The 27,919-nt window shown below is 42.5% G+C and overlaps 1 protein-coding gene across 1 annotated transcript in view; it reads right to left on the bottom strand.

Annotated features, from left to right (window-relative positions):
* NXPH1 (neurexophilin 1) overlaps nt 1–27,697 on the bottom strand; it is a 305,814-nt gene extending 278,117 nt beyond the window's left edge. Inside the window, exons 1-3 of the mRNA XM_059171233.1 lie at nt 27,195–27,697; nt 26,106–26,357; nt 25,098–25,261 (exon numbers count right to left, since the gene is read on the bottom strand). Coding sequence (XP_059027216.1) covers nt 25,098–25,151 — 54 coding nt within the window. The 5' untranslated portion in view covers nt 25,152–25,261; nt 26,106–26,357; nt 27,195–27,697. The remainder of the gene's footprint in view (nt 1–25,097; nt 25,262–26,105; nt 26,358–27,194) is intronic.
* Between the last annotated feature and the right edge of the window lie 222 nt (nt 27,698–27,919).

Genomic DNA, 27,919 nt, shown 5'->3' with positions numbered 1-27,919 from the left:
TCTCCACTGCTGAAGTCAATAAACCTAAAAGTAAAAGATCCCCCATGCCTCCTTGGAACACCTTTGTTTCTCATGTCACATCAGCATAGTCCTACAAACAATGAAGGAAAAAGAGCAGACTGTATGCAGTCTCATTGGACATCAATTCATTAGGACCACTATTATTTCTTGAGCCAGAACTTATTTTCATAATTTTTAAAAATGTACCAATTTTAATAAAACAGGTCTCAAAGAATTAATGAAGACATTTAGTATGACATCATTAAGAACTGTTCCAGGAACCTCGCTCAGGCATTTGATGGGCTGTCTGACCTTGAGCAAGCAAGCAAACTGGAATTGGTCTGTATCATCTCTAAATGTTTTATAGTTCTAGAATTTCTTAAAATTATTTTGATTAATGGCAACAAAGATGACAGAAATGCCTACCTTAGTCTTCAAAGAAACACACTTGTGCAGAAAGGGGAGAGAAACAGCCTGTACCTAGTCTTTGCCAGAGGGCTGAGAAGCAAAGGATAGATATGTGAGTACTTTATGTGGATCCTTACTAAGGATCAGTCCAAAGAGAATGCTGAGGACATCTAAGTATCAAGAATAGGGAGAGTGCCAGTAGCTATGAGACCTAATGGACCAATGAAATTGGCTTACCTGCCTTTGAGACTCCTTTCAAGCTTTTTTTTTTTTTTTAAGTCCATAAAAATTAGGGCAATAAAAGCATCCCACCAATAAAAAATATGGCGTGTGACTAGCCCCTCGGTTTCTCAACTATGTTAAGAATGTGGGCCTTCAGGCCAAGGGTATTACAAATACCATGATTCTTAGCTGTATAACTTGACAAATGTTTTTTCTCCACTAGTGTACCAATTCTAATCCAGCATCTACCAGTCACAGAATGCATCTGTAGGTTCTTTCCTTTCCCCATTTAGGAAGAAGCTCTGGAACTGCCTGAGAGAATGAAACTACTTAGACCAGAGAAGTCGAGATAGGTTTCATTTGGTTTAGTTCCCATCCATTGTAAAATGGTTGCACAACAAAAAACATTTCTTTAATGCCACAAGAAATTAAGTTAACAGTCAAGACATAATGCCTATTCCATAACTAAAGAGTTTGAAAATGCCTCTCAAAAGTCATTTTAAAATGTAAAGAACCCATAGCTCCCACAAAGTAGGTTTATTTTTAAGAATGTATTTATTTATTTAGAGAAAGAGTACACTTGTGCATGCTCATGAGGTAAGGGTTCAGAGGGGGAAGGAGAGAGACAAGTAGACTCCACACAGGGCAGGAGCCCAACACAGAGCTGGATCTCATAAACCTCCCCCCGCACCCAGATCACAACCCAAGTGGAAATGAAGAGTTGGTTACTCAACTGACTGAGCCCCCCAGGTGTCCATCCCTCAAAGTCCCACAAACTGTTTTTAAATGCCCACCTGTTGTACATAAATATTCAGTTGATCTTTACAGAAATAAGAGATTCTCTGTTCTAGATGTGAGGCAGTATTTGGAAGTGTACCTAGGATGATATCCTACCATTTTGACAATTTAATTTAATTTGAAACTTGGAGAATCTATTTAGACCATGGTGGGGAGAGTAGTATGAATGGAGAGTTAGAAATCATTGGCAAAGAAACAATCTGAAAATACAAAGCAAAAGCAAAATGTTGTTTTCACCAAGTTGAACCTTAATAAGTTAACAGATATAAAAGGGCAATCATGGCTTAAATGAAAAGTCTTATAAAGCCAAGAATTGTTTGCTTTTGCAGTTAATTTAATTTGGCTTTATGAATTTGGATATAATAAGTATAAGAAATAGAAAAATCAATTACTTTTGTTTTTGTTCATTTTTCTGCTCAAAATCAAATAGACCGGGAAAAAAGTTGTGTTTTTAAGCCTGTCGAATTCTTCTTCCACCATGATTCACTGATCCCTGGTATGACATGTCTGGCCTAGAAGAGAAGCAGATGTCATTCCAATAAGACCTCTGTTTCCTTGAACCTGCATGTCCATTCATCATTTTTGTCACATGCTGAGCACACACAGCCACTTGGACCAGACTCAAGGTCCCACAGCCTCTGTGAATTCTAAAGAGATGGGCAGATTATTTCATGAAATTGTTCAAACCATAGCAACCTTAGAATCAGGAAATAATGATAAACAATCACAACAATTATTCCTTATTTATTATTCCCAGGCCGGGAATCAACGAATTGCAATCAGCTCCCACCAGGATAAACCAGAATTCTTTATCTCCCTTACAAATATTGTGCTTTTAGGTAAGATCCTCTAAGTCAATACATTAAGCTTTTACCCTTATCTAGACAGAAATTGGTATAGTATGAAATCCTGTAGCTCTCAATTTCTCTTGTTGGCAAAATGGAAGTCAGTAGACTTGAGTTCTAACTCCAACAAATGATATTCAGGTGAGACATTTATTAACTATCCTGTGCCTCAGCTTCGCCACTTATAAAATAACTTACCAATACCCAGTTTCCCTACCTTCCCATTTCAGAGCAGACGTTACATCTAAAAAATTGCCTGATGACTTCACAAGAATGGTGCATGTTATTCCAAAGAATTATACTTTTCTATAAGGGTGAGCAAATAGACAATTGGCAAAAAAATAGCCTTTGGGGGAAAAAGAATAACAAACCTTCATCTCATATTTGGTTTGAACAAATGACAAGCACATCAATGTGCATTGTAATAAGCCACTTAATATTTTATAGGTTAGTGGCTTCCAACAGCATCTGATATCAAATATTGGCCCAAACACTTTTGGAAGAAGTGGCAAAAAGTAGACGCTGATAAGCATCAGGCAATTTTCTCCCAACCTGTGCTCACAGACAGCTTGTGAATGTTAAAATTCCAGGCTCAAATTCTGATCCTTTCTGGAAAGTGTCATTCTCTGTGGACAGTAAATGGCAACCCAGGCCACAAGGCTGCACATGCAGATGGTGTACAGAAAGAAGGAAGTCTGTTCTCATTGTGAGCTGAAATGCCTGGCTTGGAAATAAAGCTTTACCTTTCACCCTTCCACTAAAGCTGGAACAGCCCTGATTTCCATTAAAAGGTCCACTCATTTCTTTTTTTCAATAGTACCACAAAGGAAAACAGGACCAGAGATTATTCACCAAGACACTATGTACAGTACATCAATTTTCTTCATGCATGGAATATTACACCAACTGATTAAAGTCTCAGGATTAGTCTTTTAAAGTGGCCACAAGTTGATCTTCAAGCCAATTCATTTTCTTTTCAGCCCTCTGCAAACACAGCTTTAGTCTCCCTTTGTGAAATTTACATATAGAAGAACTAACAATATATAGTTCATGGAATAATTCATTGATTCAATTGAGGTCTTAGCTAAAGTAATGGCATGACTACCATTATAAGGTTACTGCAGATAACTTATGGCACAAACACCCAGACTCTTCTGGCCTATGATTCCCTCCACTGGGTAGTGCAACTCAAATGATAGCATCCGTAGCATAAGTTAGATTTCTAGACTCTAGTTTTTAAAAACTGTCCTTTTCTTTCGCATTTACCAAAGAAAACAAAGACTTCTACACATTCTCTTCATTCTCTATTTCCTGTCTGGAACATAATGTACCATAACAAAAATAGAGAAATTCATGATTTACAAAAAGTGTTAGATTGCTCCTTGGAGATGTAAACTCTGGTTTCAATGCTGGCATTCCAGCATTGATTACTAAAAAAATTGACTCATCCTTTTTACCTTCACCATGAGCCAGCACTGTGTGTATCTCTAGAACCATGTTTCCCTTTTTAAAGAATGCTTTTGCACTCATTCTTAATTTTGAGTATTTGACAGTAAGGGTCAAAAAGAGGAGCTAATGGAGCACTGGGCTGGCTCAGTCAGTAAAGTATGCAACTCTGGATCTCAGGGTCATGAGTTCAAGCCCCACGTTGGGTGTAGAGCCTACTTCACTTTAAAGGGGGAAAAAAAAAAAGGAGCTAGTGGCCTAAAACCATCATTAGAGAATCTTCTACATCCCGTCTGTCCTAATTCTATTACTTCCCCAGGCATTAGAGGCCACGTATGGAAAAGATGGATTGTTTAACAAGGGAAGCTTAGCACAGAATGCAGGGGAGAAATGCTTGATTCCTTACCTGTGGTAGTTAGAAGTGACCATTTCCTTTAAATTCTAAACTCCTAAGACTTAGAAATTAATATCTTATCTCAGCTATATCTTATTGTTCACTGACAATCTGCCAAGTCCCAAAGGCTGTCCTCAAACTTTTTCTTTCAAAATCGTATATAAGGAACATGTTAGAAAAGTCATTCACGGGGTGCCTGGGTGGCTCAGTGGGTTAAAGCCTCTGTCTTCAGCTCAGGTCATGATACCAGGGTCCTAGGATTGAGCCCCACATTGGGCTCTCTGCTCAGCAGGGAGCCTGCTTCCTCCTCTCTCTCTCTCTCTCTCCCTCTCTCTCTGCCTGCCTCTCTACCTACTTGTGATCTCTGTCAAATAAATAAATAAAATCTTTAAAAAAAAAAAAAAAAAAGAAAGAAAGGAAGGAAAGAAAGAAAGAAAGAAAGAAGAAAAGTCATTCACTCCTGGAATTTATTCGTACCAATATCATGGTAGTCTTCAGAGCAATTATAACACATGATTCAGAAATTCCTCAGCTGAGGAGGATTAATTAATAAAACACTGAAGTTTCTTAAAGCAAATGTTTTGCTTAAGAGCATATTTGCCCATTTACTTTATTTAGAAAAACAACCCCACTGCAAAATGCCATTTGGGATATAGAGCCATCTTAGAAATCAAAGTGACATATCCATAAAATTTTTTGGTTATTGCACATGGCCTTTGTTTGCTTGTTTATTTTTTTTTGTTTGTTTATTTGGGGTGTTTTCCCTTTGGTTTCTTTTCTACTGATTAAAATATTTGGAATCATTTTCAGATGTTGAGCGTCTCAGAAGGCAGAAGCACAAGTCACCTACTCAGCTCATCAAAGAGGGCAATATTTTTATGAGGTTAGTTTTTAAATATAGAATAACTGCAAATACTAAATATTTTTCTTTCCTTCTCTTTCTTCCTCTCTCTCCCCTTCTTTCTCTCCTCCTAATTCTATAGTGGGGGGAAGTATCTTTGGAAAGAAACCTGATGATTTCTATCTTTTAGTCCATTTTAGTTTCCAGGCTGGAACCAAACTCCTGACATATTGTATTAACTGTTAACTCTTTGCTCCTCAACACTGATCTTGGCAATGTTTTATTTTGGTTTTGTTTTGTTTTGTTTTTTTCTTGGATATGACATCAAAAGTACACACAACAAAAGCAAAAATCCATACATGGAACTACTTTCAATTAAAAAGCTGCACAGCAAAAGAAAAAAATCAACAAAATGAAAAGTCAACTTATAGAATGGGAAAAATGTTTGCAAATCATGTATCTGATAAGAAGTTAATATTTAAAATAGGTAAGGATTTCATACAACTTAATAGCAGAAAGAAAAAAAAAGAAAGTCTGATTAAAAAAATAGGCAGAGGACTTGAATAGACATTTTCCTAAAGAAGACATACAAAAAGGCAAAAAGTACATGAAAAGTACTCAAAATCACTAATTACTAGGAAACGCAAATCAAAATCACAGTGAGATATACCACCTCACACCTGTTAGGATAACTATTATTAAAAAGGAAATAATGCTGGTGAGTTTATGGAAAAGAGGGAATGTTTGTGCACTGTTGATGGGAATGTAAATTAATGCAGTCTCTACAAAAAACAGGAGGAAAGTTACTCAAAAAATTAAAAATAAAATTATCACGTGATCCAGCAATCCCAGTCCTGGGTATATATCCAAAGGAGATAAAATCACTATCTCAGAGACATATCTGCACGCCCATGTTCACTGACACATTATTTAAAATAGCCAGAACACAGGAACAACCTAAGTATTATTCAGCCATAAAAAAAGAAGAAAATTCTGCCATCTGTAGGAACACAGATGGACTCTGAGGGCACAATGCTAAGTGAAATAAGTCAAACAAAGAAAAACAAATACTGTGTGATCTCGCTGATTTGGGGGATATAAAAACATTGAACTCACAGTAACACAGGGTAGAATGACGGTTGCAGGAACTGAGGGGCGGGGAAAATAGGGATATGTTGGTCAAAGGGTAGAAACTTTCAGTTATAAGATGAATAAGCTCTGAGGATCTAATGCCCACCATGATGACTGCATGTCACGGTCATGGTGACCATGCTTGCCAATGCTGGGTTGTGTACTTGAAAATCACTGTGAGAGCACAGCTTTAATGTTCTTGCCATAACAAAAATTACAACAAAATGGTAATTATGTGAGGTGAGAAATGTGTTAATTAACCTTATTGTGGTAAATATTTCTCAATACAGATGTGAGTCAAATCATCACTGTGTACTTTAAACTGATACAATATTGTATATCAATTATATCTCAATAAAGCTGGGGAAAAAGCTATCAGAGGGGACTGGCTCCAACAAATATTAAATAAAGCTAAACAGTCTTTCTAATTAACATAGTGTTTCTGGTGCATACAGACCAGTGGAATAGAAACAGATGTAAGGATTTGTGGTATATGGTAACAGCATCATCTCAAATCACTGATGCAAACACAGGATATTAAATCAATGATGCTAGGATATCTGGTTAGCCATAGTGTAAACTAACAGTTTACATATACAGAGACATAAATTCTAAATAGATCAGGTTCTAAATATAAAAAAGAAAAAAACCCACATGTGTATGAGAAAATAAGGAGGAATTCCTGTATTAACTAAGTGTAGGATAGAGTTCTCTATGAGTCAAAAACTAACAAATAATAAAAAGGTCAATAAATACGACCACATTAAAAAAATCTTTTTAATTAAAAAGGAAAGAAATTCTAACATATGCTACAACATTGATAAAGCTTAAGGACATTTTGCTAAGAGAAATAAGCCAGTCACAAAAGAACAAATATTGTATGATTCCACTTATATGCGGTACCGAGATTAGTCAAATTCATAGAGGCAAAAAGTAGAAAGGTTGGTTGCTAGGGGCTGGAGGGAAAAGGAAATGGGGAGTTGCCAATTCATGGGTACACAGTGTCAGTTTTACAAGATGTAAAGAGTTCTGGAAATTGGTTGCACAACAGTGAATATAATGAACTGTACACTTAAAAATGATTGAGATGGTAAATTCTATGCTATGCATTTTTTACCATAACTAAAAAAATAAATTTTAAAAAGCTTATTTTAAACTCTGTCCTTGTAGGAGACCTGCACAAATTAGATGTCCAGGGGAAATTTTCTCATGAGATTTCTCCCCAGAAAAGCAAAGTAGGAAGCTCACTTATCTCCTGAGCTATCAGAAAGAGCAATCCACATTGATACTTCCTACAAGGAGGATCCGCTTAACTTTTGGCAGTGCATGTGCAAAACAGAGGAGAATTTGGGTGGTGGTTCTAGCATTAATCCCCAATACCACCTCACCCTACTCACCCCTAACTCTTTAATGCTTTACCAGCACCAACTTCTGCAATCCCAAGAAATTCAGAAAAATCAAGACAAGATGCCCACTATAATAACAGGTCAAACATTTAAACAGAGGTATGGAAAATGTTTTCTTATTCTCTTTTCCCACCCACCACATGCTAAATGGCTTTGCCTAGCTGCCTACCTACTTGCTTAAGTTACCCAACATGAATAACTCCTGAGTAAGCATATGAAAGAAAAAAATATTAAATCAACATCACATATTCACATATCCTAGTCTCAAGGCCTTGCAGAGCCCTAAAAAAAGGGAGATGTATAAGATGGTAGAGAGTCAACAGTGTCAATGGAGTTCCAGCCCATAAAGAACACAAAAGAAGAAACACAATGCCTTTGGGGAATCTAATAAAGTTAACAGAAGATGGAGATAGGAAAAATATTCAATAGGGGCCGCTGTTTGAAGTTTCATCAGTGATAGTGACATATTCAGAGAAAAAAATGTATCAAAAAGACTGAGTGAGTTTGTTCCCATAGAAAACAGGGATTCAAAGAACCAAGGAGGGTGATGCATGCTCACCACTCTCAAGGATAGGCAGGCATAAGACAGAAAAAAAGAACCTTTACTCTACCTTTGGGTTCTGCCATGTCCTCATGGGAAACAACCTCAAAGCTAGGTAAACAGGTAGATAAATAGATAAAGATATAAACAGATACATAGGTATATGGATATGTACCAAGTTTTGATCACAACTGGGCTCTCCAGAGCTACCATATTGAAAGAAGCGTGCTCTGACAAGTGTTTCAGGTATTGTTCTCACAGGAAAAGGACATTATCAAAAGAATGTCCATGTCATAGGGAGTCTATTTCTGACTGTTAACTCTTAACAGCACTGGCAAAGTTTAGATTCTAGGCCTTGCGCCAAACAATTTCACCAAACTGATACCACTCTGCAAGACCTCAGCTAATCAGTCTTCTATCAACTTTTCTCATGATTGCATAATGCATAATATTTAATTTAAAATGTTGCCATATTTTTAAATAAAAAACCATGGGACATATCCCATGAATTGCATCACGGTAGTAGACCCTAGTTATCCAAGTTCATGAAGAACCTGAGTGCTTCATGAGAAATAGAGTGTAAAAGAGATGGAAATGCTCTTCTTGCCCATTCAATAATATTTCATAATAATAAGACTTTCATAAAAAGACTTATAATCAACCTTTCTGAGGCAGCAATTTGAAAACTGAATTACATGTAAGATGATCATATAATTATCACCTACACCAAGACACTTTTTGAAAGTAAGAGAAAATATTTTTGATATAAACAGCAGGCACAAAATAGGACTGTCCCAAGCAAACAGAGGTATACTATCATCACAGTTTTATGGTCTTCATCACTGAATATTCATTATATATCTACTTAGAAGGAGAACCAACACTCTTTACAATTAAAAAAACAACTAGAAGCTTTTGAAACAGTGATCTCAATTCATTATTCAATAAACAAAGTAATTTCCCAAAGACAGAAAAACTTAGGATGACATTGGTCTGCTCATCTTCCCAAAAAAATATGTTCAGCTCAAGGTTAGTAAGAAAAAGAAACTCCTACTGCTGCTGATAAAGCCATCTGTGCTTCAGAGACGGCTGACAGGTGCCTCCAGAAGAAGCAATCAAAAGTCATTAACGATCAAAATCATGACAATTAAATACAAGGATCTATTAGGGTCTTATTATCCAAATTTCAATGAAAATAATTCAAACACCCTCTTCCCAAAGAGAAGAACAGTTACTTTACTTTCTAAATCCATTGGTTACACTCTGCTTTTCAGATTATAACTGGAATAGCTTGAGCCCTCAAAATTTTTCAAGAGTATACTCTTTTCTCATTGTAGATTTTCAGCCAGACTACTTTCATAACTAAGGAAACGTATTCTGGGAAGATGTGGCATTTTTAAAAGTTCAAAGTTGAAAACATGTATTCTACAAATAAATCTACAATGAAGTGCTAAAAGGGTTATTTCTGATTTCTTATTTCACAAACTAGGAACTAGGCATAAAAATATTGGGCTATAAAATGCTTAAAAAGTAGATTACTAGAAACTAATAGAACACATTATTATCTATTGAGCCAATGATGGGTCAAATGGCATTTTGAATTCTTGCAGAGAATATGAATATGACCTTCATGTATATCATTTACAGAAAGCAATTTTATTTACATTTTTAAATCCACATAAAGGTGAAAGATGATACTGCTGCAAAATGGAACATTTAATTTTTTGCCCCAAGGCATAACTAAGCTCTCCCAAGGTCAAATGTAGCACAAGACTGAAATGAAACCAGCCTCTCCCCCCACCATCCCATGCCAGCGGGCTTCGACTTTGGGCAGAAATATCCTGGATCTACTTTTATCCTTCAGAAATAGAAAAATTCCTAAATTCAACATGAGTAATTCTAAAGACTATGTTGTGAGCATTTTTCTGCTGTATTTTTTACATCATATATCCAGACTATGATAAAAATGCCTAAGCTAAACTAGTTGAATGTCTGGGACTATTCTGACAATCAGGTATTAAACTAAACAGATTTTGTGAAGTTTCTTAGTTTGGATCATCACACAAAGATTTTGCTCTTAAAAGAATATGGATTTGACAACGTGGATGGAACTAGAGCGTATCATGCTTAGTGAAATAAGTCAATCTGAGAAAGACAACTATCATATGATCTCCCTGATATGAGGAAGTGGTGATGCAACATGGGGGGTTAAGTGGGTAGGAGAAGAATCAATGAAACAAGATGGGATTGGGAGGGAGAAAAACCATAAGTGACTCTTAATCTCACAAAACAAACTGAGGGTTGCCGGGGGGGAGGAGGGTTGGGAGAAGGGGGTGGGATTATGGACATTGGGGAGGGCATGTGCTTTGGTGAGTGCTGTGAAGTGTGTAAACCTGGCGATTCACAGACCTGTACCCCTGGGGATAAAAATATATTATATGTTTATAAAAAATTAAAATAAAAAAGAATATGGATTTGCATCTCTGTTTTATGTCTAGTAAACTGTCAGAACACAGGACTTGTAAAAAATAAATACCACAGGAGAAACTGGAATTTATCGCTCCTACATGCAGTTATAACCCTACAAATAAAGCTCTACCCTCCTCTCCCCACCTCCTCCTGTCCAGACAGAGCAAGTAATTCACAAAACAGGTGTATAATTTTCTAGGAGAGATACAGATGTTATGGATCATTTTAAAGCCCATCATAGATGACTGTGAGGGTTGTGCTTTATGCCCTGGTCTCAGTTATTACCTTACCCTGAGGCCCAGGGATCATTTTTCCTATCAGTCAGGTCAATAGATGCAAACATCCTAAAGAGATTGTATCCCACACGCCATCAGCACTAGCTTATGTCACAGCCATTAATATCAAACCTGCATTTGTTACTCTTGTATCTCCCATTTGATGGGAAACTCTTCTAGAGTAACTACATCTAATGAAAATTACTGCATTATGGTAACACCACAGCAATTTATGTACACTCCAGCTGCCCAAATAAGGTATACCCAGAGGAGAGGAAAAGAAGAACTGTGCATTAAAGTGGAAAGCAACAGATACTTCTTTCAAAAACTTTAAAATGAGGCTCATTCTCCTCCCACTCCATTATGCGTGTGCATGCATGCACACGTGCACACATGCCCACACACTCACATAATATGGTGCAGTAATTTGAAGAATTAGACTGCCTAGGACAGAATATCACCACCTTGTGCCAGACACATTCTTAATGACTCAATTTCCTTATCTGGTTAAAATGGAGTATTATTAATGATATGACTAGGATGGGCATAGTAATACCTTAACACTAATGATATTAACAAAACTTTACTGATATTAATAGTACTTGCCATCCCATAGGATTGAGAAAATAAAGTAAGAATGAAAAAGAAAATCCATGCTAAAGTCCAGGCACAGTGATTGGCTCTGGGTATATATAGGAATGCAGAATATTTTATCCCCTGCAGTCATCCCATACCTTTCCCAATTCTCATATCATATCCAAGACACAAAATTGTGTCTCTATGTAGGAACTCTGGGGTACCCAGAACAATGCCTTGGAAGGAGGCATATGGTGACAGACAGGAGAAATTTGGGGCAGCATAGGAGAGGGGAGCCATGATTCTCATCCTACCAAATTATTTCATCTAGTACTACTCTGAGCTTACCACGTTACCGCATTAATGGAGGAAAGTAGCCTATATCCCCAGCCAAATGTCCCTGGACTTTAAAACCAGTAGGCTAGATGTTTTGACTACCTGTGTGAAAACTTTAAGAGACTTTCAAGTGTTAAGAGTAATTAAAAACAATTATTGCTAATATATATCAATATTTTAAATCAGATCTTAATAAATGTTCACATTGTTTGCCACCTAAAATTAAAACATCACAAGAATTCTCACTCAACCAGGAAATCTGCTCATTAGACCTGTCAAAGACTTGTGTCTCCATTACAACAAACATTGATTGGTTGCTGTGGAAATGACCATCTTCTTCTGGCTTTAGTCACAATGGTTATTATTCACATTAAATACTGACGGTTCTCTGGGCAACACTAGGCAACTATACAGCAATAAGGAAGTAGGAAACCAAAGACAGAATGGCCCTAGGGTAGAGTCAGTCCTTGCATTTCACCCATCTAAGACCTGTGCTAGGAGCAGAAGACCCTGACCCCAGGCACCTTTCTGTCTAGCGGGTAACAAGACGTTTCTCTTTACTAGCTCACCACTCCTTTCACAGCTCTTTACAGCACATTAACTCAGTTAACCCTCAATAATAACTCTACGGAGTAGAAAGTATTCTTAGACTCATATTACAGACAAGGAAATCAGGGTCTGACAGGTTTAAAGTTTTGCCCAAGGTCCCAGAATCAAGAAAACACACTGCCATTCTCTTCCTCTCCTTTTCATTAACAAGTCTTTTTCAGTGTTGCTTCCCTTTAGAACTGAAGTGAGGGACAGAGAGAGGGGTGGGGGGTATCTTGGGATGACTGAAAGGGGGCCTGTTTTCTCCCTCCTGTGGCCAGGTCCTCATTGGAGTCAAAAAGGCCTCCACTTTATCATCAGAACTCCTCTATTTCTACCAAGAATTCATGGTGACACTTGCACAGAGGCCATGACATTACCCACCTAGTAGTAATAGTATAGTATAGTATAGTATAGTATCGTATAGTATAGTATATCTTCATAAGATATCAGCCATCTTTCCGCATATGCATTTGCCTTTAAAGCCTCTCATTTTCTTTACCATTTGGTTGAAGAACAGAAGCAGGCTAAGGGGGAGAGGGCGACTGGAGGGAGGCGGTTAGAATCCATCAATCTGAGACATGTACATATACATCTGGCCACACATTAATCAGAACCATTCTAATTGTAAAGGATTTCAGTCAAGAATGCAAGGCAGGATTAAACACCTTGGGCTAAATCATCCACTTTTCATGCTTCCACTCTCCAGCACATTTCAGAAAACAGAGCTGCAGATCCAAAAGTGGCAGTTCAGCTCATCTGTGCTCATGCCAGATCTGCATTAGTTTGATAGTGGCTAGAGATTATGGCTGGCTCTTTGGTGCAGCTGTTCATAACTCTGCCTTATTAAACCTAAAGAAATAAGGCCGAAAATCTAACATGAGGCACTCATCATTCAATTATGTATTTCTTGTGAAAGAGGCAAAAACTCTGCCATGTTCTGCAAAATCTCCACATCAATAGCAATTAAGTTTCACATCAAGACAAGAGAAATACTACACTTAGTATGCACGAATAACTTCCTTTCAAATGCAATGGTTTGCATCTTTCTCTAAATTTAATTCTGTAAAACAATAAATGATGGTGCCCTGGTACAACAAACTATATACAAATAACTGAAAAAGATATTTGAGTAAAGGTATTTTATATTTTCAATTTTAGAGATCATGTCATCAGCTCTAGTACCAACACCACAGCTGCTCCAAGAACAAATCATAACTCACCATTCCACAAATAGATTTAGAATCAAACCTGGGATTAATTATAGTATTTTCATTGGAAACTTCTCAAACAGAAAGTATAACGGAATTCGTGTAATCCAAACCATGTTTTAAAGAATTTTCCAATGCGCCCTAGTAGCATCAGTATTGAATATAGACAGTTGGTAAATTAAGGCACTGTTTCTTACTTAAAGGAGATGTTAACAATAATACAAGGGTCATTTTCACAAAGAGGACCAAAAAAAAAAAAAAAAAAAAAAAAAAAGTCTCACTATTCTAGGTCATCTTTGAATGAAATAGGGGGAAAAGGTAAGGTTTTCAAAAAGTAACTATGGTTTTTGGCCATGATAATTCTCGATCTGATCAGAAAAAAAATTTTTTTTATTCTTTAAATAAAAATACACAATTTAAAAAAAAAGAAAGAAAATAGAAGAAAAAATTCATAGTGAGGCTTATGGCATGTCTTTAAGATCCACAAACCAAGTGACAGAATAAAGAAAAATGTAGTCTTTAATACATATCTAAAGGAAGAAAAGAATGAGAACCTCCAATTTTCTCAACTTTGCCCACATTTTTGGGAAGTAGCTGAAAAGATTTATTTTAACAATTTCATATATTCAAAAATTCTAGTTTTTAAGAAGTTTGAGGCTAACTTAAAGCCTCCACTTATTTTCTTCTTCCAAAATGCATCTTAAATATACACAACTCTAATAAAACAGTCAATATGTTGTTGATCATTTTAAACAAAATAATAACATGATATTGGGGGGTGTTTTGCTTTTTTTTCTTCCCACTGACCCATGGATCTCCTTGTAATCTGGCAAATTAATAAATGCGTCTTTCCTAAAATTTTGCTTGTGATTTTAGTGTTGCCTTGGAGTCTCACCATCAGTTTCAAAACTGGTCAAGTACATAAAAGAAGGGATAGCCTTATGATTAGCACATCAGTGCACAAAGAGGGACAATAAATATCCATCACATTGTCAAACTCGCTGAAAACAATCAAATATTTCACCAAACCATTTACAACTATTGATTGCACACAAAACCCGACTTTATATTCTTCCTATTTTAAATAGATGTGGTATTTTACAAGGGCTTCACAAGTAAGAGATTGCGAATGTAAAGCAGTCCATTAATTTTATATAAGCTGTTTTATATACCTGTGGGCCTCTAATAACATTCAGCTACAAGGTTACAAGAAGAATCGTTTTCTAAAGTTTGGGTGGAGAGGTTGCCATATATATACATAACTAAAATTCTAGCTGTCCTGACAGTAGCTTGTCTGTACCAGAACTGCTTTCATTCTGTGGCTGAAAATACTGACATAAACAGGACAAGAGTATCGTGTCAGTTACCAGATTCCTATCAAGGAAATGTCACTGTCAAACTCAAGTTGAAATTTCAAGGCCAGCAACTTAGAAAACAAAAGAATTCCCCACTATAATTCCCCACGGAATCCTTCAAAGAGAGATGTACAGATGTGTAGCTAATCTTGCCCTGCTGTGTGTGTGTGTGTGTGTGTGTGTGTGTGTGTGTTTAACTTGGAAAGGAGAAAGACTTCTAAGTCAGAAAATTTTATCCAAGCCTTTCTATGATAATTTTTCTTGGTAATAACCTATCTTGGAGAAGAAAATCTGTGTCTCCTTCTTTCTAGACTGTGATTTCAATTTTATTAAAATTTGTCTGGATCTGCAGTAGGATGTCTTTGTGTAGGCTCTGGAAGGCCATGTTACACAAGGTATAAACGTTGTGTCTTGTGATGGGTTAGGGACAGGGAGAGGCAGAAAAATATAAGGCCTTGAAGGTGTTTCCAGCTAGCTCTTTCTGCTCAGCTTCCTGCATTATACTGCAATTTTGCCATGCTAAGCCCACTGTACATTTTCAGTGAGCGGTTAGCCTGGCCTTTTGTTCCACTAAGGTAGTACAAGCTAATAAATGTCTTTCCACTTTATTGGAATCTCTCCTTAAAAAGGCATGACTGTGGGGTCTGGTCTTATAGAGATAGTCTTTTAGACTTGAGAAAAGTAAATTAAAAGGACATGCCTGCTAATATCAAAGCAGGCTTATTACTTCAATACAAGCACTTCCTTAATTTTCCTTCCACAGCATGCTACGTAAATATAAATAAAAAGGCTCTCCGCTGGATGCATGTTACATATATCTCACAGAGTTTAATTATAAAGCCTCTAAAAATGAAGATGGTGGGAGGAAATGATGTCAGTAGATCATACAGTCTCGGTATTGAGTTAGCTGGCTGTCTCTGACAGCATGCAAACAAAGACACTCAGGTAATCACAATATACCATGAAACGCTGGGCTCTGAGGAAAAGAAAATCCAAGTGAATGTGAAGGGTATTATTTCTACTTTAGTGCTTTAAGTCCATAATTTTAATTTTTGTTTTCATTGATGTTATTATAGATGTTACTATAATTGCGATAATTTTAATGCAATTAAGGAGGTGGAGTTAGCTTTTTTAAGTGCCACACCATATCTTCTCTGCTAGACTGATCTGTTATAAAGAAGGGCTCAATGAAAGCCAAGAACTCAAAAATACATAACCACTAACAATACATGCACACACACACACCACCTTGCTGACCTTATGAGCAGTGGCATTGCAGGAAACAGTGAAGGCACCCGCACAAGAATACAACCTCCAACCCAGCAGCTGCCCACCAGAGCCGGCAGGCAACTTCTAAGAGTGAGACTGTGCCCGGGAGTGCAAGCTGCACAAATTGGGGAGAAATAGGAAAATGCTGTGTAATTCACTAGGCAGGACCCTGGACACAGCAGTGACTTTAGAGGATTAAGATGGGACCCAATCCCAGTCTTTAAAAACTGCAATGGGCTGGCCCTCCAGCAAAAGGCCAGCTTCTTGCTGGAAAGAGGAAGAATGGTCTCAGCCAGGCCTTCTAGAAGATCCTGAAGTCTAGAAGACTTCAGAAGCCTGGAAGAGGCCAGGCTCCTGAACCGTCCCTTCCATTCCTATTCAATTCCCAGCCTCTCTTCACCTCCAGATTGGTTCTCTTCTTGAAGGTTTGCCTTTCTCCAAACTGGCTTCGCACACAGAATGATGGAGCACTGCCTGCCAGACCTCTGTTTCTTTAATACAGCATGGATTTGCAGAAGCAGGTATCCTGAAAGGACTACCTCTTACACTGAGGGGAGAGAAACCGACAGAACTTCCCAGCCAACCTTCGCCTTTGACACAGAGAACCCCTAGCGCCAACTCTGGGTACTCCTCGGCTTATTTCTGGACCAAATCAACCGTGTGACCACCGCCGAGGAAGAACTGCCCATACTTTAAATGCCCACAGTGTTGGCGCTAGGGGGTTCAGAAAGGCCAGAAGAGAGTGTGCAACAGCAGCCGGAGAAGGAGGTTGAAGACAGGAAACAAGAGGCGGGACAGTGATAGTGCATGAGTGTTTGCGGTTTGTTCGCGGGTTTAGGGGCTTTTTGTCTGTTTGTCTGGTTAAGTAAATAAGGAGAAACTTCCCCCTACCCCATCTTGGTTCTAATGATGATAGATTCCACGCTGCATCAGGCCCCACGCTGCGGAGCCTAACTACACGGAAAATAATGAGACTGCATCCCAATTCGTCTGCATTAAAGTTGAGCCAAGCACTTTCGATAGGAAATATATCGATTCTTTTGCCCGAGCCTTGGTTTGTCCTGCTCCCCGTGAATAATTACTGCTCCTTTAGAAATTCATAATAATTACGACTTCCCACCCTCCACCCGCGTCGCTCTTTAAGGGCGCCTAAACATAGAGGGTGTCTCCAGGGCTCCCGTCGTGTTCCCTGCTCCCCACTCGGTTTTACTCTGACGCCAAAGTTGATCCCCTCTCCGTGCCTCACTTTCCTTATGTGTCAAACGGGGCATTTACATTGTTAAAGACACTTGCAGCTCTACCTCTCTGGATTCTTGGGGGGAGGGGGCAGACTTAACGAACTGTGCGAAGGAATGCGGACAGGCGAGGAGAAAGTGGGGGGAGCAAGAATTCAGCTCCCCTCAGCCTAAACTCTGCAGTAATCGCGTGACGCCGCAGCCACGGAGGTTGGGGGGAAGTGGTGCAAACGAGCGGATCTGGCCGGAGGAAACTCTGCGGACCTAGAGATCTGAGCTCAGTGCTCCCGAAAGACCGGGAGAGGGAGGCGGGTCGTCAGAGTCGCGACTGGGCTGTAGAGAAGTGTCTGCGGAAAGCGCCAACTCTACTTCAGTAGGGACAGAGTCCGCGCCGCCGGGACAGAGGAGGGCTGGTGCGCAGACTGCCGGCGGGCGAGGGGAGCCGGTGGCTCTGTCCGTGGTTCTGAAGACCTGCTGGCGCGCCGGGCTTACTCAGCCGCCGACCAACGACCCATTCAATCTCGGTGCCCGCGACCTCCCTCCGGGGAACTGCCGCACTCCTGCCTGCTGCCCCAGAAGCACAGAAGCTCGGCGGCGTCGACGAAAAGTTCCCCAGAAGCTACGCTTTGGTGTGAAAGCTTAGGGTCTAGACGCGAAAGAGCTGTGCCTCTGTTTTCTTAAACCAGTTGGGATTGCTCGAGGTCACCCGAGGCTAAAAGCAGACAATAGAGCGCGCAGCTGTGGCGGCAGCGACTCCGGCTGGCAAACTTCCCGGGGCCCAAACACTCTGCGGCTTTGGTGAGTCGACAGGGTTTCCGAGTCTAGGGTATGAAACCTACGTCGAAGGAAATTTCTTGCCTCTAGATGTCCAGAAGACGACTTGAAATGGCCTTTAAAATCAATGAATGAGGAGGATTCTGAGACCTCTGTGTCAGGAGGACGCCCCCTCCCTCTGGTAGGACGAGGACGTCCAACCTCCCTTTGCTGCCTTCACCGTCACTAACTCGGATCCCTCCCGTCAGAATCCATTAGGGTTACGAGGGTGATGAGCCAGGCCTGGCGAAGTCAGGTTCAACAGGAACGCGCAGAGCCCCCACGAGCCAGTTTCTAAGGAAACACTCTGTATTTCTAAGCGGCAATTTGTCTTATTGTGGGAAAAGAAGCACTACACGAAAAGCCTCTCGGCTCTCCATTCTCATGCAGATGAGGTGATGCTCTCCGGCTGTGGCCTGTGTATCCTCCTCCCCAACTTATTTCCGGCTTGAACAAGAAAATACCCATATTAATTTAAAGGAAGTAGGAACGTTAAAAGTCTTCTTGCTACTCGGCGTTGGAAGAGGCAAGCCGAGACACACTTCCTGCTCTTGGGACCCCCACGGTGCTCTCTATCCCAGAGACCCGGCTCTGGGCGCCACCTTGCTTTCCAACACCCAGAGCACCCATCTAAACGGCAAAGGAACTTTCCGTAACGACGGGCACCTGAGGAAAAGGTTTCTCTCGGTCCCACCCCCAACCTCACCCCCGCCAGCCCGCACCTCTATAGTAAACAAAATATACAAGAAAAAGCTGTAAGGAGGGTAATTAGGTTTTCAGCCCGCAGCAAAAAACGCGGCGCCCTTGGTAGAAGTTAAGCAACAGCCAGAAAACCTCGAGGGCAGATGGCAAACTTGGAAAATGCGCAAACGCGCTCCTAGGCGCGCGGACCGGCACGAAGAAGCCGCCAATATATATTATCTCAATAAAAAGCCGCTCTTGGAAAGCTTGCATAGTAATTGAGATGGGCGCTCATTTCTGATCTGGGTTGGCATTTCCTCATCTCGAGCTGACAGAGCCAACTCAGGAAATTGCTGGTAATATTCATCTGGGGAGCACTTTCATTAAACGTAATTCATTCGACTTTCACAATAAATTGAGTGACATCCTTACAGCGGAACCTTTTTATCCTTGATTAAGTGCTTGCCAAGCTTTGGTTTCCCACTTTATTGTCACATTCCTTCAAGCAGAGTCGTCAACATGCCAATCGACAGCAGAAAAAATGTGTGCGCCTTGTTTACCAAGCTCCGGGAGGGGTTAGTGCTGACATAGAGAAAAAGCTGATCGGAAGCTTGAGTAGCGGATAAATCAAGACCGCAACTTCCTGCAAACACGCCTCCGGACCTAAGCAATAGTGGCGAAGAGATTGCAGGGCTAGGCAAGAGAGCGTACCCGCCTTGCCACCCGGCTGCTCCTATAAACAGCTGACCCGACTCGCGCCTCCTCAGACTGACTAGCCTGCCTGCCCCTATTAATTAAAATGGCGAAGACTGTTTAGGTCTTAGAATGAGATTGGAAGCTCCAGAAGGATTTGGTTGCTTCAAGGGAACTTTCCAGGATCGAAACAAAGCTAGGCACCTTACTTAAAAACAAACAACTCAGAAAGAATGTACACTTCCTAACTGGCTACTTGAGAGCATGCAACTTTCAGAGCTTCCATCCGGACAGGGGACTGCAAGAAGAGTGTCATTCCTCATTCCCAAGATACTCTTTTGACTCTTAAAATCAAAGCAGCGACAGCCAAACCCATTCAGGGCTCTTCAGACCCCGGAATTCCAACCGAAGCTGAGGAGCACCTTGATATTTCAGGACTGGGAGTAACCAGGAAGGTGTACCTTTGCCAATTCTTGGTCCTCACTCCCCCATCCCCTATAAAATCAAAGAAGGCCAAGACAGAAAATTGCTTATTTGAAAAAGCAATATCCAAATGCTTTCATCACTCAAATGTCCTTTTGAAAATATTGTCCATGGTGGTTATTACCTGGACAATGCTGTCAATTTCTGTAGTCTGCAGAAAATTTTCTCTCAGATAGAAAAGTAGGACATTGGGCACCTATCTCAAAAAAAAATCAACCAATTTCCCTGCCACTAGATATATTTTTCACCCAGACAACACTTACATTAAAGAGGAAATAGCCGTCAACAATTCAAAGCCAAATAGAAATCAACTTCGCACAAAGAGGAGCCAGGAACTTAATGGCTTTCTGAGAAAATACAGCTGAGAAAGTTGGGAGTGATTCTGGTTCTCCCCTTCTAATACTTAAGACAGTTTCTCCCAGAAGCTATCACTAGAAGGCCCCAGACTACCATAATTCTCCTGAAGTGTCGCAGAAGGGCAACCCACCCAAGTGCTTCCCACACACCAGGAGAGCTGCTTTCTTGGTCAACAGAAAATTGAACACTTCAGTAAAATGCAATAATGGAATGGCATAGCAACTTTTCCTTCCACAGAGCCCTAGAATATGTCTTGGGACTGATAAGTTTTCCGGCTGTGCTGCTGGGGCACAGGCTGCTTCAAACCCTAGGTTTTGCTCCTGTATCAGGAAAGCTAGTCTTGGGTAGAAAGATCAGGAAATGCAGTGGTGTTGGGGAATTTTAGTACCGCCTCCAAGAACTGGCCTTAACAGAAAACACTGACCAGCCACTGTCAGGTAGTTAATGTACTTCTCTTTTCAGGAAGGAATAAGCTCAAACTGTACTATTTTCAGTGGGCAGTGGCTTAATTTTCAAAAGATGTAAAGTGCCCATACCTAGTCCAAAGGATAGGCACAGATGGTCTCTCTCCTGCTGCTTTTCCCTCTCACCTTTCTCAGTTCTTAACAGCCACCCTCACGCTGAGGCAAATTCACCCAAACAGTCTGGATTCTAGTAGTGCAGAGGTAGTATTCCATGTATATTAATCCCTCTTTAATCTCTATTAAACAACTGGAGTAGTATTCACATTTTAAGGACACCCTAAATTCGAAGGAATAGCTGACTCAAAAATTTTTAAGAACAGGGTTTTTCAATTCTTACCCATATTGTTTTAAAAAGTAACTAGATCATTAGCAATTTGAAATCCTAGCAGAACTGGTGGGACCTAAATTGGAGGATGAGGAGCCTCTTCTCATGAAAACAGAACTGTGAATGTGTGACTGATCACAATGACATCATTCAACCCCTGACCAGATTCTCTGGACTCAATTTCTGAGTAACTTTTTTGTTGACATGCCCAGGGAGTACTCATCAGATTCAGTCCTCAACTCTAAAAATGGCCACAGGTGAGCCACCAAGAGGACACCTTTTCTTTCTGCTCCGAGGTGCTCACCCTGTGTGCCCTGGCCTATCCTTCAGTTTGATCTACCGAAAAGAATGCAATTGAGGACTCCCTTTCTTCAGAACCAGAAATCACATTTTCCTAGTGTATCCAGCGTGTGCTTCAATTTGGTTAAAATGCTGTTGTCCTGTTACCCCCATTCTATCATACTGAAAACATCCTGGAATCAGTGCAGAACTGACAGGAAAATAAAGATTGCAGGGCCTTTTTAAATTTTTTAAACAAGTATTGATACACCATAGGTTCTTCTCCTGACAAATTGAGACTTTTAAATCTATTATACACAAAATTCAATAGACAGAAAATTTCTTTGCCTTTATTTTTTAAAAAATGGTTTCCTTCTTCCCTGCATTTATGGCTGGAGTTAGCACTGTGGTGATTTTTGAGTATGCTAGCTAATATGCTTCAGAAGGTTACTTTGTAGACACATTTCTAATTAACTTCCTAATGCAGTACTAACTAAGCTTCCAGTTTGAAACAGAACAGACTCATCTCTCAATAAACACAAAAACACTCAAAATCTTCAACCTAGAGCAGGCATCCAAAGAAACCTGGGACAAGAAACATTTTGGGAACATTTGCTCAAATACAGGCAGAAGACTGTGACTTAAGAATAGAGCATTGACCTGCTGGATGGAGAATTGTTTTTCACATTAAAAAAAAAAAAAAGAAAGAAAAGAAAAATCCCCAATTTGGGAACATTCAAGGAATTTCTCTATAAGCAGAAGCAGGAATATTTTTGTATAAAAAATACCTACACAAATCTTGTTCCCCTGAACACAATGTGGCAATCACTCCTTGGAAAACATAACTGGGATTCCAGAGGCTTAAAGGAAAAGATACACTGTGCTATCAGCTAGGAGGCAATGCATAAATAGAGCACCCTGTCACTTAACTTGTGGTGGGAGCTCATAAAGACATACAATTACTCATTAAACTCCTTCTTGAGTTATGGCAATTCAAGAAGAAAAAATAAATAAAATAATGGTTTTGCCATTCCTGCCTTCTTGGAGTGTAACTTGAGGCAGCTCCTGACCAACTGCACGCATCTATTGCAGTTTCTTGCAAAGATCCAGGATGTTCTAACATACAGTTATAAATAAATAATAAATTCAGTCACAGTATATGGTGTTTAATAAAATAGATGGAGAAAGAAGCTTCAGCCATTTCAGGTCTATCTCATTGCCCTAGAGTTTTAATGAAGGCTCTCCACTTCCTTACCTGCCTAGAACCAACCTGTCCCGACTGCTCGATCACTCTTTTAAGTTTATTTCCATGGCAAAAACCAACTCCCTGCCCTTCTTGGAAAGTATCTTGGAATTCTGAGGGCAAATAACCATAGGATTACAATCCCTGGAAATACTACTCGGGTCACAGCTACCAGCCTTTTGTTTTTGTGGTACCGTGTGGTTTCTAATCCCCGACATACAAAACAACTTTAGATCGGAGAGAAAAGAATGGACTTCTAAATCGCCTTCTCTATTTTATTGTTCACATTTCGTATTGTTTTGAGTGAAACTGGAAAAATTGTCTCCTTTCTCCGTATTGCCAAAAGGCATTCAGGTAATGAAGTCTGTAACTAAACGGTAATTGAATCAGCATAATTTGCACACTGAATGGTTTTCAAATGCTCCCAGTTTACAATTAAAGGAGAATTAATGCGCTTGTTGTTGAGAACGCAGCGCATTAGAATAAATCCAGCACTGTTGTTGTAATGAGTGGAAAACGGTTTAACTGCCAACAAACACATTTAAAATTTAACACAACGTATTGATTTCACTTCTGCTTTTGATAGATTATTTTCCAGACTATCGAAATACTTGCTCCAAGCAATAAACTGCACCACAGCCGCGAGCCTTTGCCGGGTGTGAGCACAGTCCAAGGACATAAAAATAGTCTTGAGGTTCAGGCCATGCGTAAAGGTATGCAGAGGAAAGGGGCAGGAGGGTTTCCATGGTCAAGGGAATCGTTAATATCCCTCCTCTGTAGCTTTCATTTTGCGGTCCCTCCCCCTTCTTTCAATAAACAATTTCTGTATTTCCTCTAGCCAAACTTTCTGCCCTTCGTCTTTGGGCTCTCAATGTCAGTGGGTAGACTGGACACGGGGCGGGGGGGGAGGGGGAGGCAAGAATGACTGAAGATGGGAAATGTTAAGGACAATTTTTGCATTCTGTCTGCGTTCCAGCCGGGGAACACACAGACTTCGGTAACAGTCAGAAAGCCTGTTCTTTTGGATTGGCTGCCCTGGCTTTCACCTGTTTACCCCAAGGTGTCCTGTAGGCGAGGACACTGACGCGCAGCGCCCTCTGGCGTCCGCGGCTGCGATAGTCAGGCGATAAAGATGCAAAGACGGGCGTCACTGAGGGTTCTTGGATTGAAGCTGAAACCCGTGAAAGGCACACACCCTCACATACATATTCACACACGCGTATACATACACACTCATTAACACAGAGTTCACACAACTAGCAGCCCCGCAGTCACATGCACCAGGGCAACAGCTGGGAAACGCTCTCAATTGAAGGGTTGGCAACACTTTTGCTCCTGTGCTTGTGGGTTCTGAAGCCCTTGGGACTGAGGGACGGCACCGCCCCCGCCCCCCCCCCCCGTCCCATCCTGTTCTTCCAGCCCCGTTAGAGAGCTCGGGCTGCCTAGCCCAGCGTTCCTCGTCCCTAGGCAAAACACACTGGGCCCTCGGTGCGCGTTTGTGGCTCAGAAATAAGCTATGGGGTGTCAGCGCACTGGACACAACTTCGCCAGCAGGGTGCGAGTGTCCCTGGCCCTCCCTGAAGCCAGACACAAGAAAATTGCTCTCTCCGTCTTGGCTCCACGCGGTGCCCACAGCTACCAATTCACCTCCATCCCCTGTTCCAACAGTGTGCAAATTCCAGACCCCCCAAACTGCACTCCAGAAAGACTCAGGCAGTGACTTTGCTTAGTATTTTCCTGACAACAAGGTCTGCTATTCCCTAGTAAGGGGTTCAGCCCTGGAACTGGGGTTGGGTTATTTTGTGGAAAGAAGAGATTGGGAGGAGAGGGAGGAGAGCCGCTGCCTGTTTGCCTGGGCAACCCTCACCTAACTCTTATCTAATCGCTGTGGTGCTCTTCTCTGATAAACTTGTCCTCTGTGAACCCTGCAAGTGAACAAAGTTACCTTCACTTCTTTGTTTCATATCTCCAAACGGGGGGACTAGGTGGATGGATTCACTTTCAAAGTCAGAGACCCAGGCAGATTCGTGCTCCTCACTCTCTACCTCCATTTCGTTGAAACTCTGTGGATTAACTAATGAGAGTTCCACGTATATTCAACCCTTTCTTTGGCCATCTCTCCCCATAAAGCATCCCGTCCCACAATCTCCTCGGTTTCTGGATGTCTAGGGCCACCTAGATTCTTTTCAGAATCACGTACAGGAGATGGGGGACTGGAGCAAGAAATGAGGGTGGGAAACCCGGAAAATCCCGCAGGGATCCAAAGACCAGCTTGCCAAAGTTGTTCCAACACGGTCGCTAGGAACGCTGCTCTCGCTGCACTGGCGGTCTCACCCTCCTCCCGCGCGCCCCTGGTTGTCTGGCCTCGCGACCAGGGTGGGATTGCGGGGGCGCCGGGTCCGCAGCGACTTACCAAGTAGACGGCGGGCTGCAGGAGGAGAAGCACGTACCAGCACGCAGCCTGCATCCTCCCGCGTCTCAAACTTCCTCCGCGGTGCTTTCGCTGAGTCTTTGTTCCTTCAAAAACATAGATCCACCTGACATCCACTTTACAGAGCAAGGAGCGCTCTCAGCAGCCTAGATACAAATGAAATTAGACATCCCATGACCACGCGGGCAAGGTTAGGCTTGGCGACCACGCGAGGAAAGGGGGTCGTGGAGGGGAGGGGTGGACCAAAAACCGGGGCGGGGGGGGGGGGCAGGAAAAATTGAAAAGCGAGTAAATCCAGCGCCTGAAACCAGCGAGCGCTCGGTCCGCAGGCAGGCAAGCAGGAGGGTAGGAGGATGAGGGGTTCCTTGCGCCCTGCACTCCTCGCGTGCGAATTCCCGGGTGGTGGAGACAGGAGGTGGTGGGGCACACAGAACCGCGTGCGGACTGGTTCGGAGCCCAAGTGTCTCTGGCAGCGAGATCTGTCCTAGTGTTTGATGGCCGGGCGGCTCGGACTTAAAGGCGGCGGCTGGTTCTTCGCCAGCCCTGGCCGTGCTTACACGTACACACCAGCAGAGAGAAAGAGAGAGCAAAGCGAGCTGGAGAGACTGGGTGAGGGAGGCGCGGGAAGAGGAAGGGGTAGGTAGAGCTGACCGGGATTAGGTGCTGGATATCTTCACACGTTCCGTGGAGTGGGGGTGGGGAAAGGGAATGCAATTTGCATACAGTAAAGCCGGGCTCAGTTTACCCATTCGAGTCTCCTGCACAGAAATACACGCGCCTACATGCACATCTTTGGCACTACTTTTTTTCAAGCCAAGAAGCAGAGTCAGTCGCTAACTTCTAGAGCGGAAGCCTGCCCGGGTCTGTGAGGTCACCCGCCAGGAGCACTCTGTCCCCCAACTAGGGGCCCTCCTGCCAACCCTTTCCCTGCGTCCTACCACCCCGCTCCAAGATATCCTCTCCCGGATTGTAAAGGCGAAGTGTACGTACCGCACAGGACTAGGGGCGAAACCGGCGAGCAGGGACCGCTCTGTACAGGCTCCATGGAGGAGCTACTCGGGCCTGGCGTCTCCGGCACCCCGGACATGCCCTCCCTGGCGCTTCATCTCCATGCTTGGGCGCGGACCGGTCCCGCTGCCTCGTCCAGCCTCGGCGGAGTCGGCGTCCCAGCGCCCGGGTCGCGCTCAGGCTTGGTTCCGTGGGAGCCTAGGCTTGGCACAGTTGGATTCACGGTGCAGGAAACTTAAGAGGCAAGAGAGGGAGGGGGAAGCGGAGGAGAAAAGAGAGGAAGAGAGAAAGGGAGGGAGTAAGAGAGGGAGGGAGAGACGCGAATGCGCTGGACGGACTGGGACCGCCAGCTCTGGCTCTGGGACGAGCAGTCCCGGGCTCCTTGCTTTCCGAGGCTGCCGAAGGAAGGTAGAAATGACTTAAGGGGAGTTGACTGGGCAAGTCCTAGGGACCCAAGCTCGAGAGAGAAAACACTGGCTTTTCAGAGAAGAAAAAAAAAAAAAAAAAAAAAAAAAAAAAAAACCACACGGCAAGCGCTAATGGTCTGAGTTTCTGAGGAAGGGGTGGGGTGGCAAGACCTGGAGGTTCCTGGCGCACGGAGCAGCTGCACGCCTACCGCAACATTGGGAAGCCAGGGAGCTACTCCGGAGAGGAGTCTCTGGCCCTGTGCATGGTCCTGCCCGGCCACTGGGGGACGCGCTGGAGCACGCCGGGGTTCGGGACGTCGACTAGGTGGTGCTTTCTCCGTAGGTCCGCCGCTTGCGGCGCCTACCTTCCCGACACGGGCAATTACATTGGCACGTGGCTGATCGATTCCTCAGAGACTAATTAATACCCCGAATAAATAGATCCCGCTCCCAGGCTCTCGGTGGGCCAGGCCCGCAAAGAGAAGTGGCTTCTGCGGTGTCTCTGGTGGCCGCAGAGCCCAGTCCCCCGGGGGCGTGAGGAGGACTGCGACCGCCAGAGGAGTGGTGGGGAGCGTAGTGGGGCGATGCGCAGGGCAGGAATAGGCGCAGAAAGGTGCAGGGGCCCCCCGGCCCGCCTCGAGCGCGGACTCGGGGAGTCGCGGACCTGTGGATGCGGGGCCCGATGCGGGGGCGCTGCGGTCCTCCAGCCATTAAGTGCGCGACAGCCGAGAGGACTGGGCGACCTTGCGCGAACGTTCGAGTCCTCGCCGCGCGCTGGGCCGTGCGAGAGGAGTGGGGTGGAGGGGGAACGCGGATCGAGGCTTTGAACCTTTGCCACCTCCTAGCTTCTGACACCTTCTACCAACCAGCGTCCCCCACTCTCGGCTCTTTGCTCTGACTCTCGCTGTCTTTTCTCCATTTCTCCCTTGCTCTCTCTCTCAGCATCTTTCTCATTCTGTCTCCTTTCTTTCTTGTGCTCCGTGCCTGTTCTTCGGCTTTATCTTTCTACTTCTCTTTCAGGAATTCCGACTCTCCATCTCTGTATTTCTCTGTCTCTACATCACCCCGCCATTCTTCTCAAACCTTGTCCTTTTCTTCTCCCCTTCACTCCCTTCAGCACACAACCAGCTTCATCCTTATCTGATGAGATACCGGGACCAGGCCCTTCTAGTGCTGGCCGGGCTGCCAGCACCTCCTCAGGGTGCCCAGACTCAGTCTGCAAGTCTAAGCACGGCTGAAAGCATTCTTCTTGCCCCCACTTCGTTGGTTACTTCTCCAAGCCCGCCCTTCGCCAGAGCTTGACCTGGAATGATGCCCTCTACACAATGAAAACTCCATTAATAATCTGTAAGAACTGGGCTGGAATTTATCTCAGGAGCCCTAGCTTAT

The sequence above is a fragment of the Mustela lutreola genome, chromosome 4 (assembly GCF_030435805.1).
Source record: "Mustela lutreola isolate mMusLut2 chromosome 4, mMusLut2.pri, whole genome shotgun sequence".
NCBI classification, from domain to species: domain Eukaryota; kingdom Metazoa; phylum Chordata; class Mammalia; order Carnivora; family Mustelidae; genus Mustela; species Mustela lutreola.
Note: the sequence above shows the minus strand (reverse complement) of the source record. Positions and strands in the feature narration are given on the sequence as shown.